The following is a 12,693-nucleotide window of genomic DNA, read 5'->3' as shown; positions in this document are numbered from 1 at the left end:
AGACAAAAATATTCAATATATTAGCCCCAGAAATTAGAAAAACTAAACAGTTATCTATCTAGCATTTAATAAAACACTTCTATAGTTTGTGATATCCATAAAGTTTATTTTTAAAAAATGTTAAAAACTACCCATACAGGATTATTCGATATACTTAAAAAGTTTGTTCCCCGCGTTGAAGGAAAATACATTTGTAACATCTTCCAGACACCATCTTTATAAAAGTAGAATTTCTAGATGTTGAGATGCACTACAGTAGATTCTATGGTTTACATTCTCCCCACTTCCCCTACCCCAGTGTGGCAACTACTGTTGAGGATGACGGTGGGTCAAGGTCCACCTGCACAGGTCCTTAGCGCACACTGCACGCACAGACAGAACACGTCTTCTTTCTGCCGCACATTCATTTCAGATGAGTGTGTGAGTGAAAATACATCCCATGATTGTAAACATTCACCAAGAGCTTCTCGGGTACAGTGAGCAATAGTGGTGGCCCAGGCACCCATCAGCTTACTGCTTGAGATTGTGAAAGATGTTTTGCCAAATTATCCTAAGCCTCCCTTACTTAGAGATCTAGAAGTAGTTCTGGGTATACATTTTTAGTTAAAAACACCTGAAAGTCATTCTAATGACTATAGTAAGCACCATTTTTACTTTCCTGAAATATATTCGGTTAAATTCAGCAGTACGTATGACTATTGGTAATAAATTAAAAGTAACAGTTGTCTCAAGCCCCCTGTTGTTGATACATAGGAATACTATGCTCCAGTTGATGCTAACATGCATCTGAAGAATATAACCCCCCACCCCACCCCCAGGGCCACATGCAGCCAGAGGCACAACTATCACTTCTGTCTGTGGAGGCAATACAAGCAGACTTAAGGCTGTATTCGGCTAAAAGGACTTCAGTCTCCTCTCTTCAATAGTCTATGTGGCTCACTCACATAATTCAAAGCTTATAGGAAGGGAGGTAGTAAGCCCCCAAGTATGTTTAAAATACTATTCTCAATACAATTTATTGTCATCTTATTTACATAGGTCAGATTAAGGGTTCTGATACAACCACTTTAAAAACACAACCTGAACTTTTAAGCTCTGTCCCCATGTCCCTAAGGAACTCTTACTCTCAAATTATTGGCCAATTTCATCTGTCAGATTGTTCATTGCAATTCCTGGATAAATCTCATGTTGTTCCCAAGAAGAATAAACACCTTTAAAATTCATTGCCATCCGCTTTGGGATAGGCCTGTTTGCAGAGAAAATGGTGTTCCTGGTGTGGAAGGATAGCTAGGAAAGCCGTCTGTCTGAGCCGGGTAGCTCTCCAGAGCCGATGCTGAATGGACCTGCAGTAAATAGGCACAGCAGTTAGCAGAGCTCCAGTTCATTGGGCGTGGACTGGCTCCCACCCACATACAACCAGACAGAACAGGGACAAGAGGGCAACACTACTATTCTGAAAAATAAGCCAGGGGGTGGATTTTTGTAGAGATAATTTGCCTTACTGTATTCATTATAGCTTAAGTACAAGACAAATTAAATTGTAATTGTCTCAAGTAGCTTCCATTTTATTAAGTCTCCAAAATGAGGGTTGGTTTGCTTGTTTTGTTCTGTTTTCCAAGACAGGTTTTTCTGTGTAGCTTTGGCCGTCCTGGAACTCACTCTACAGAGCTGACTGTCCTGGAACTTAAGAGATCCTCCTGCCTTCCTGCATCCTGGGTGCTGGGATTAAAGGCATTTTTAATTTTTTTTTTAAAATTTATAAATGGGAAAAACAATTCATATATTTGATTCCCACTCTTTGTTACTCTTCTGAAAGGAGATATAGAGTCTGTGAATTTGGGGAGAGCTAATGAAACCAATCTTCGGACTCTGGTAAGCCTCATGCTCGTTGGCGTTGGGCAGTCAAGATGGTGGTTCACGGCTTTTTCTTACTCTGCATACCTGCTGTAACAAAGCCGACTGTGCAGCTGCGCTGTGCTGTAACTCTTGCAGGGATGACTGTGGAGGAGCCTGGGAAAATCCAGGGATACCTGGGAGGGACAGAAGGCCTGGAAAAACAGAGCTACTCGCAGCTTGGAGTCCAGAAGACAAACTGAAAGCAATCGGTAGAAAAACAGGTCAAACTGCGAACACTTGGAGGTGGGCAGCCGCTTCTTCCATATTTGCCAAGAGGCAACTTAAAGCGAACAAATCAGGGCTCCTCTGTAGGACCGAACTAAAGAAAGGAGTCACTTACTGTGGTTAAACTTAGAGAGCAGTAACTCTGAAAGCAACATCTCCCACATACCTTCTACCTTAGAAGCAAGCCAAGTAGTCACTCTGTTCCATGGCTGAGGAGTCATGAAACATTTTAGGTGCTGGGCTTCTATCCCCATACCCCTTGTAGCCTAACATCTCAATATAAATCAAGACTGAGCTACATAAGCTTGGTGAGAAGTGACTTGAACCTGTCTGCAGCCCAGTCACATACCCGGCTTGTGCCACCAGGGCGGAATTGAAGTTGGAACTGAAGGCTGAGGCAAACCCGGGGAGGACAGGTGCAGGCGATGGAGCCGAGGCAGCCACTGGCAATGGGGTAACGGTCACCGTGGAGGGCGCCTGCAGCCCTGGGAACGAGGGCAGTGTGGGAGCACTGCTTGGGGCACTGGAGACAGGGAAGCCGGGGTAGGACGGGTTAGAGGTCGGCAGTGGGCCCTGGGTGACCGCAAAGAGCGAGGGCACAGCGGTGGACAGGTTGAGTGGGAAGGCCGCGGGCGAGGTATTGGAGGTGGGCAGCACTGAGCGTACAGTTGCAGAGCTAGGGTGTACAGCTGCAGATGTGGTGGTGGTCGACGGCCCCGCGAGGGATACAGCAGGATTGAGGGAGGGACTGCCCGGTAGAGGGAAACTATTAGTCAATGAAGTGAAAGGGGGAAGGGCAGTGAAGACAGGCGCGATGGGTGTGGAGGATGCGTGCGGTGGAAGGGACATAGAACCAGCTAACGGGGTGCTCAGGCTGGAGAGCCCAGACAGCGCAGGGTTAAGGCAAGTGGACGCACTGATGGGCACTGAGGTCGTGGGGTACCCACGGCCCAGGGCACCCGACAGGCCCAAGGTACCCCGAGCAGGAGTCCCGGGGTGAGCTGGGCCTTTGAAGGCTGAGGGTGGGGGGCTTGTGGGCTCACTTTTTATCGTAATGGGCATAGTTGCTGCAGCAGGGGCAGATGAGATGCCACCTGTATGGGGACCGTGCAAAAGCGAGCCTGAGGAGCCACAGCTGACTGGCACTGCCGTGGACGAGGGGGTAGCTAATAGAGACTGTGCAGGCAGCGTTGGGGCTGCAGAGGTGGCACTAGCCACAGGAGACTGCAGGCCTGGGAACATGGCCAGACCTGGGGTGGAAGACCGCTGTGCAGCAGGAACAGCGGCAGGGGGATAGCATTTGTTAGTGGCTGAGGCAGGAGAATCTGAGTTTCGATTGGGAAGAGAGGATAATGAAGCCAGTCCGCTTGAGACCGCAGATGGCAAGGCGGAGGAATTGATTAAGTGTGTGTCATTTGATGTAAGAAAGCCTTTTAAGGCAGACAGAAGGGGGCTATTTACACCATGTCGACCCGCAGCACTGGCAATTACAGAAGGAGTCGGGGTGACTATGCTGTGGGATGCTGGTGGGAAGGGCAAAGGCAGACCTGTGAAGACCGTTGAGAGGGGAGCTGTGATTGGGTTACTGGCTGACCCAGCAGTAGAGCTGGCCGAGGAGTGGCCAGTGAATGGGGCACAAGTGGAAGCAAATGTCTCACTGGAAGCCAGAGTGACCCTTGGCGTCAAGCTGGCCTGAGTGGATGGGGTGGGGGTGGCAGATAGACCTGGCAGTGGCACTAGACCAGAAAAAATTGAAGGGACCGGAGCGGGTGTGGTGTTGTGGGTGGAAGTAACAGGTGCTGCGGGCATGGAGGGAGTCCGGATCACAGTCGGGTTCGGGGTGGATGGCTGAGGCGTTGGGAACACCGCCAGAGCAGGGTTGGGCGCACTCATTCCAGCCCCGGTGGCAGCTGCTGACACGGATGGATGGTTGACAGCCTTGGCTGGGGACGCAGCAGGTACTGGAGTCGCAGCTGGAGTCGAAGGATTAGAACCATGAGGAGAGAAGAGTTGACTCGCTGGGGTGGAAAATGCTGCGGGAGAGAAGAGGCAGGCATTTACCAGTGTTGGAATATCCAATTTAACTGAAAAGAAGCATAGCCACTGTTTTGGAGGGGAGGGCTCCTATTTTACAAATACCAAAGAAAAACAACGGCAAGTATCGAGTTGCTCTTGTTACGTGTGAGCTGCTGGGTGCTTGAAGAACCCTTCCTCTAAGGTGAACACATACATGCACAGCCTCTCTGCTCAGGACCATGTCACTGAGCTGTGCAGCCCACAGCCTGCTTTGGGAATACGGGAAAGCCTTACACAGCTCATCCTGGGGACTTGTTAAGTGGCTAAGTGCAGTGTTGTGTCTATTCACCCTCTAGGCTCAGGCCTCTGTTTTAGTAAGTTTGTGCCAGGGAGCCATACAGGTTCACCTTAGAGGGCAGATCCCCAACCACCCAAGAACTTGTTCTCAGTATTTCTTTGTGTTGGCTACACCATCGAATTCTGATAAACTCTATGGGTAACTAAAAGGATGATTTGGGGTGATGTGGGTTCTTCCTCCCAGAGTGAGTTCAGGGGCTGTGTCCAACTGCTCTGTGGCAGCTGATGGGAACTTGGACTTTCACAGACAATGACACTGTGACCAGCATTGTCTGAGACTACATTTAGACCAATTCTGTTTCAGATGTAACACAGACAGCTCCTCCCTCTGTAGTGATAACCACCGAATAGCATTTTTCAGGAAGTAAGACAGACACTTAAAGGTGTGTGTGGAAAGCAGACTCTTGGTAAGACGACACTCATATGGTCATTCCATCTGCCTCACACTAATTCAGAGACTGACAGTCTCGTTGTATATATGGATAAGCTGAGGCTTGGTGTGGGCAAGCGAGTGGATTAATAAAGATCATACAGTTATGCAGCTTCATTATAGAAAGCTTGTATAATGCCCTGGCCTCAATACTCCAGCACAGCATTAAAAAACAAACAAACAAAACCCCCCAAAACCTACAACAAATAATACTACACAGCTATCACATGATAGGATCCGTGGTCTTACCACTAGAGAGGTAGTCTTTATTACAATTCTGAAAATTTTAAAAAGGAAAATTTTAAATATACATATATATACATATATACATATAAAATATACATGTATATACATATATACACATATATATGTATGTATATATGTATATGTATATATATGTATATATATATGTATATATGTGTATATGTATGCATGTACACACACACACACACACACACACACATACACACACACACATATATATATTTGAATGTAAATGCTTTAAAATTATTTCCATAAAGTTGAATGACTTGTTTACAGAGCTAGGTAGCTAACATCTACCATCTGCTCACTCTGCCCTCCCTCCTTTGCACAGAAGCTGGCCAGACCTCTGGGCACCTTCATAGAGGGGAGATTTCCTACCAACGTTCCAAACCATGGCACACTAATCAGATTTAAGTATTGCTTTTTCTCTCTAAGAACTCCTTTTCCTCCCATACCAGAAAGCATCCCTTTCCTACTGCTCATTTCTGACTGGGCAATACAGCTCGGTGCTGCCATCTGGAGGCACCACCCAGGCCGCCTTGTGTTCAGTGCCTCTGCTGCTCTAGTGCCCTTAGCTTTTTCCTCCTTAGGTCATGCCTAATAGGCTTACTAGACTTATTATCTGTCAAAAAGCATTATCTTCGAGTGCATATGAAAATCTCCTCTCCCATATCACAATGCTAAGTCATTACATGTTATGTGACTCTTAGAGTTCATGGAGCTTTGCAAACAGGACACAAAGCCATAAAATGAATTTAAAGCCAGACAATATGTGCATTTCTTGAACATAAGCTCTATCATTATCAAGTCATTCTTAGTGAATTACCCTACATCTAGGAGCCTTTCCCAAGTCCCCTGTGAGCAATAGGCAGCAGCAGTGACAGACAGCAGCTGTTTCTGGATCTATTTGGTACTACTCACTTTGACTCTGTGTAGGTTTTGACTGACTGGAAAGATCTTCATTGTCTATATAAAAAGAAAGGATTTCAAGCTTTAATTAGATTATTCTCCCACCATAATCAGAGATAGATGTCAAAAAAGAAAAGCTAAAATCAAAGTAAGTAGACATCATTGAAAACACTGAAGGAAAAATAAGGTACACAGGAAAGAATCCTATCCACATGGCTCGAACAGACTGTTACTGTACCGACACATTCACAGACACATACGAACATTACGTGACTTATTTTAAATAGCCTACAACTGCAGGTCTTTACCTGTTCCTGCTGGATTTGGAGTGTATGGAGGCGGAGGAGGGACGCCTGGAGCTATCACATTGGCTAATGGTACCAGACCTGCATTGTTGTAAGCACCTGAAATGATAGAAAAGGAGAGAGAACTTAGTATCACTGGCTAGAAGTTCAAATCTGAGCTAGGAATGTGGTTTACTTTAAACTGTCATGTAATAGAGAGGCATCTCACATGGAGAGAGGGTAAGTGAGAACTGAGGGGGAAGACAGCTCTGGCTGTATGCCCGTCCTAGACACCTTCTGACGGGTGAGGCGGGGTGAACCTGCCCCACTTAAGCCCCGTACACACACTTGACTGTTTCCATATGCACTGATGATACCTCTGGACATCAGCTACTTAAAAAAAAAAGGGGGGCACTTAAGGCCATTTACCAAAAGGAATTATTAGTGAAAAGCCCTAATAATAAGGTGATTAAAACAATCTGCAATTAAGGTAAACATGGAAAACACACTAAAAATAAACTATACCTGCAGCAGTGTGCTAGACCAGGACATAGCAGCTGGCCACCCACAAAATTAAGCTCTCAGAACTGAAGTGCTATAGACTCCCCAAGCACACAACGCAGCCTGTCCTCTCAGTGTAATGAATAGAGAAACGGAAAGTGCAGGCGAGCAAATGCTTACTTGGTGCGATAGTTGCATGCGGCCGGCATGGAGGTATTGGGTAGGGGACAGGTTTGTGTGGATTGTAGGTTGAAGGAGGCTGGACAAGGGAAACACAGTGGTTAGACATCTCTGCAAGCGCGTCTCCCAATAAAACAATACAGTTTGCCTTTAACCACTTCATCCTAAGAGACTGGAGATGACCCAGTTGCCACAACTTCAGACTACGTAGTGCTTGCTTTTGTAAGGGTGGTTCTTACTCAGTTCCAAAAGTACAGCTTGCCAGACATGCCGTGTTTGAATTTTAGCACTCATTTATCCTTCCAAGAAAGGTCAGACCTGAATGAACAGCAGGTGCCTTTCTGACCCAGCCTGGGCCAAGCCCAGGAATTCCCATTTCCAGTATGAAAGCAGCACAAGAGACCTTTAGGTCTCTCCTTGACACATAATGACCTCAAGGACAACGTCCTCCTACGATCACTAGGATCTTTAGGGTCTGGTCTCTCCAACACAGAAAGACTTCAAGGGCAATGCTCTCCTGCGGTCGTTAGGATCTTAGCACTGGGAGGATCATTAGCACCTGGCAATCTGACAATTTTTACCCAATGGATTAGGAACTGAATGCTTTTGTTCTTTTGAAACCTAAAGATTCACAAGTACTTTATTTTACAGTTGACATTGACCTAAAGCTCTACCAAACACTGTATTTTACCCAGAGTGAAAGAGCGAGCAGGAGTCACTGGGCAGGAGTCCACTGGTGGGAAGGAACAGTTTCCTCCTGGGCTCATAAACAGCCACCCGATTCTCCCATCTTGTGAATGGGCAGAGGATGCAAAGGCCTGTGTGGGGCCACCAGTCCTTATGACCTTCTCCACTCAGGAGGTCCCGTTCTGTTCAATTTATATTTCCAGTCATTACAATCATTCCTTTGAAAGGACAAGCCCCTAGCTCACTAACATTAAAGCCTAATTAGATAAAAATCTCAAATCCTTATCTGAACAGATGAATGTGGCTGGGTTAACTTTCAAATAAAATGCTTACTCTTCAAAGAGACTTAAACTCTCGAACTAAGACCTTACACTCAAGCCCTAGGCCATTCTCTCTGACCTAGGATTTCTACCATACTTGAACTGCAACACAAAAAAATGTATGTTACACAGACAGACAGAAAGCTACGCAGAGAACCTAACACCTGCTTCCTATTTTTACTGCAGCACATACTGGTTTAGATGGCCCGAGAATCCACGCTGCTATTCCTTTCCCTTCGTTGGTAATTTCTTCACCATCCTTTTTCAGAGGAGTTCCCTATTTAAAAAAAAAGAGAGAGAGAAGGGTGGGGGTGTGTGGGGATGTGTATGTGTGAGATTTTAGACACAGCAGGCAACTGCACTGAATTATTCGGAAGGGACTTGCTAAAAAGAATAAATCTTGGATTCCAGGCCCAATCCTGTCCCAGTTGGCCACCTCACCTTCCTCTTAGTCATCCTACTAGAGTAGTAGAGAGGATGACGGGGAAGGGTAGTCTAATACTTCTACACACACACACACACACACACCGTCCATCCCAGTGTATATAAATCAGAGACTGAGAGCCCATTAGAGACTGCTCTATAGAACAGATCAGTAGTCTGCAGTCTGTTGCCTCAGTGTGCTTAGGTAGTACACACTGGTATAGAGGCCAGCTTCTGAGATGGCTCCACTGCCCACTGCTGCCCATCATCCATCTCAGAATAATTAGGGCTGATGTGTGTGACTACCACGACATTAAAGAATGGCACTGATCCACAAAAGCAAGTCCCAAAAGGCCTTACTGCAGCTGCCCCTGTCTCCCCTTGGTTACATGTGCTGTGGAAACTAACTACCATGTCATGAGGGTGCTCAAGTCCTTGTAGTGAGGAATAAGATTTCTGGCCACAAGCAACACTAACTTGCCAGGCACTTAAGTGAGCTACCTGGAAAGAAAAGAATATTCGTGTGTGCCAGTCAAGCTTGCAGGTATATAAAACCTGAGCCAGAACTACAGAGCTAAGCCACTCCCACTTCCCCATGCCAGGAAAACTCCTGGAGCATAGGGTGGTGGCCCACATAGGGTGGCAGCCTGGGCCTTCAATCCTAGCAATTGGGAGGCAGGTGTGGGTCCACCTGAGTTCCAGGCCCGCCTGCTCTACATTGTGAGTTCCAGGCCAGCCGAAGTTATGGAGTGAGATCCTGTCTCAAAATAAAAAAACAAATCCAACAAACCAACCAATTAACCAACCAAACCAAAAACTTTTGGAATAATAAATGTCTGCTATTTAATCCGTTAAGCTCTGGGGTTTTGACATAGTAATAGAAATGTAATGACTTTTGTAACTTTTGAAAAGATTATTTTCCAAGGGCTTTGAGAACCACCCACTGGTATCCAAACAAGATTCTTATAGGGCTTCATCTTGCAGTTTCCCAAATGGCTTCTCGGCTATACAACTTTCAAAAATTGCTGAGAATAGTTGGCAAAATAAAACAGCAAAATCAACTTTTGTCTGGTACGTTCTGAGGGTAATGCCAGTTACACATTAACTTCCAACTATCTATCAAGTAAGAGGAGGGCAGGAGAGTCCTTTCCTTTGGAGAAGCATTGCCAGATGGCATGTTCTCATGTGTAGCACTACTGTGAGACTTAGTCATGGGAAATTTCATTTATGTAGAAGCACACTTACAGGGAAAATTCCATTTATGCGACTGGGTTTTCCTTTGGGATAGGGGTTTCCTGGGATGGTTCCACATGAAGAAATCATGGCAGGAGGGGCTTTGCAGCCTGCCTTAGAAGCCTGTAACATAAAAAAGAAAGTGTTAGCAAAAATCAACTTCATCACGTCAGGTATTCCAGGCAACAGGAAGCCCAGCTAAGGCCATGAATTAAGGAGCAGCACACCATTCTCACATTCACCCACCCATCACCAGGGACCTCTATGAACCCAAGGAGTGTCCAGAGAAGTGAGAGCTCCTTCTGTGGAATTATTACCATGGTTGTACTAGGTATCATCAGTGCTATAACCAACAGGTTTAAGAAAGGTCTGTTATCTAGCAATGTGGGGTGATGTGCACACATTTAATCCTAGGAGGCAAAGGCAGTCAGAGTTCTGTGAGTTTGAGGCTAGTCTGGTCTACGTAGAGAGGAGTGCTTGTTTTATTTCTTTAATCAGCTACCAAAACAACAACAACAACAACAATAACAAAAACCAAACCAAACCAAAGAAAAAAATCCAAAGAGTCATAATGAGATTGCTTTGAAAATGTTTATAGCGTAATTAAACACACACACACACACACACACACACACACAAGGTGATTCAGTTATTAAAAAGCACTTGCTACTCTTGCAGGAGTCCTGGTCCCAACATATTGGGCAGCTCACCCTCTTCTGCCCTTCACAGGCACCAACACTTACAGGCACATACTCACACACACTAAGACAAACAAATCATTTAAAGATGTTTAAAAACAATTCCAGGACTGGAGAGATGGCTCAGTGGTTAAGAGTACTGACTGTTCTTCTGAAGGTTCTGAGTTCAAATCCCAGCAACTACATGGTGGCTCACAACCATCTGTAATGAAATCTGGAGCCCTCTTCTGGTGTATTTGAAGATAGCTACAGTGTACTTATATTTAATAAATAAATTTGGGGGCTGGAGCAAGTGGAGCTGGAGTGAGCGGGGTCGAACTTCTGGAGTGTCTGAGATAGCTACGGTGTACTTACATTTAATAAATAAATAGATACATCTTAAACAAACAAACAAACAAGCACAATTCCAAAGAGCCAGATTACTGAAAATATAGGAATGATTTAGGTATATGGTATTTACACTGTCCTCTGAGCTTCTAAATGGTACCTTAGACGTATGGAGCTGGTAATAAATGAGTACTTTGTAAAGCAAACACACTCCAGTGGATATATACTGTCTTACAGGAATACAAGGGGCAGTCAAGTAATATGTGTGGTATGCACAACACATATGCTTATATTCATATCGAAGTACTTACAGGGATGCTGTTTGTGTTTATAATTATTTTTATAAGTTCCCACAAATCACATTAATTGCATAATCCAACTAAATACCTCAGCCTTATAAAAAACCAAGTCCATTTGGTCATAGTAAACTACACTAGGAAAATACCCTTATATATGAATTTGTATGTTTCTATTATTTCCTTAGGACAAATTCTTAATACAACTTTGGACTAAAATATAGGAACAAATTGATCAAATCATTTACATTAATAGTGTTCTACTCAAATGAGCATGTGGTCCCATGTCACACACACTTTGTGTGACGGCCGTATTTGAGGCGTAAACTTCAAGGAAAGTCAGTCTCCTGTCTCTGCATTGTCGCCTGGCACCCCAAACTCAGAGGTACCCCAGATATGTCCTCGTACTTGTGTGCTAGTGGCTCACCAAGATATCATTTCTTAACAGCTAGAAAAAGAAAATTCAGACATTGCTCTCTAACCTTCACCAATGTTCCAACATCCTAGTTAAACCCTGGCTTAAAATGTTAAGCCATCCAAACTAATTGCCTCCAGCATTGTGGGTAGGGCATTAAACCCTGGCTTGGAATGTTAAGCCATTCTAACTAATTGTCTCTAGCATTGTGAGTAGGGCATTAAATCCTACAGAAAGAGAGACAGCACAGAGCATTCAGCAACAGGCAGTCTGCATTCAGCATTTGGACTCACTCACACTCAGATTAGAACCAACTTTGGTGGACTAGGACTTAAGATTCATGCAGTCCGTAGCCCCCTTCCCCCCCCCCCCAGAGTGCTTGGGCCCGGGGGATGCAGCATTGAAGACTTGAGATTCAAGCCTCTACCCTCCTGGCTGGCACACCTGCAGCCCCCCGGGACTCTGGCCAGGACCATGCAGCCTGAACATACTCTGAGCCTGGGGGTGCTGCACCAGTCCAGAAGAGATGGCTGTTGTTTTAGACCTAGTGTGTTTTAGGTGGCCTCAGATGTACCTCGACTACTGAGCTGCCAGATTTTTCATTTCTCTTTTGCAATGATTGTAAATGCTTCATGTCATTTTTTGAGAAATATACTCAGACCTTACACCACTCGTGTCGAGTTTGTTTGTCAAAGCCGAATCCCGTGCACACCTGGCCAGAACCCATTGTCCCACGGAACAAAGGGACCCCGTAAGAAACCCCAGTCCGTGACAGTCCCAGAACATTTCTGAGTCAGTGAGTTATGTGTAGAATATGTTAGAGGGAAGACAACTACAGCTATGCATATAGGATTCCAGGATTTTGTCAAGAAAATCAGTGACAGTGGTATTAGGGAGATGTATAGGATGAGTGTCATCTCAGCAACAGAAACAAGCAGGGAGGCAGAGCCTCCTCCTTGACCTCAGGATACTTCAAGGACCACATTGGTGAACAGCATGGCTCTCAGAGAGTACCCTGTATCTCCTTAAAGCAGGCTTCTGCTTCATTGGTCAGGCAACATTACCTTAGCAATTTGCGAGTCAGAATTGGATGCTTGGATAGAAAATCTGTCCCCTTTATAGATTTTCATTAATGACATGGCGTTTTGTTTTAGTATTCTCCTATGAATTTGACTATAAGTCTGCTAACAGAGCCAATGAGCACTCACTGTTCCTAAGCATATGGACACAGA

General features: G+C 45.1%; 1 protein-coding gene across 1 annotated transcript in view; it reads right to left on the bottom strand.

The window, feature by feature from the left end:
* Positions 1 to 85: 85 nt before the first annotated feature.
* Proser1 (proline and serine rich 1) overlaps positions 86 to 12,693 on the bottom strand; it is a 20,247-nt gene continuing 7,639 nt past the window's right edge. Inside the window, exons 3-10 of the mRNA XM_031376128.1 lie at positions 9,738 to 9,923; positions 8,263 to 8,346; positions 7,063 to 7,141; positions 6,406 to 6,501; positions 6,110 to 6,154; positions 2,471 to 4,154; positions 1,942 to 2,092; positions 86 to 1,343 (exon numbers count right to left, since the gene is read on the bottom strand). Coding sequence (XP_031231988.1) covers positions 1,221 to 1,343; positions 1,942 to 2,092; positions 2,471 to 4,154; positions 6,110 to 6,154; positions 6,406 to 6,501; positions 7,063 to 7,141; positions 8,263 to 8,346; positions 9,738 to 9,923 — 2,448 coding nt within the window. The 3' untranslated portion in view covers positions 86 to 1,220. The remainder of the gene's footprint in view (positions 1,344 to 1,941; positions 2,093 to 2,470; positions 4,155 to 6,109; positions 6,155 to 6,405; positions 6,502 to 7,062; positions 7,142 to 8,262; positions 8,347 to 9,737; positions 9,924 to 12,693) is intronic.

This window comes from Mastomys coucha, unplaced genomic scaffold, assembly GCF_008632895.1.
Source record: "Mastomys coucha isolate ucsf_1 unplaced genomic scaffold, UCSF_Mcou_1 pScaffold16, whole genome shotgun sequence".
Classification (NCBI taxonomy): Eukaryota; Metazoa; Chordata; class Mammalia; order Rodentia; family Muridae; genus Mastomys; species Mastomys coucha.
Note: the sequence above shows the minus strand (reverse complement) of the source record. Positions and strands in the feature narration are given on the sequence as shown.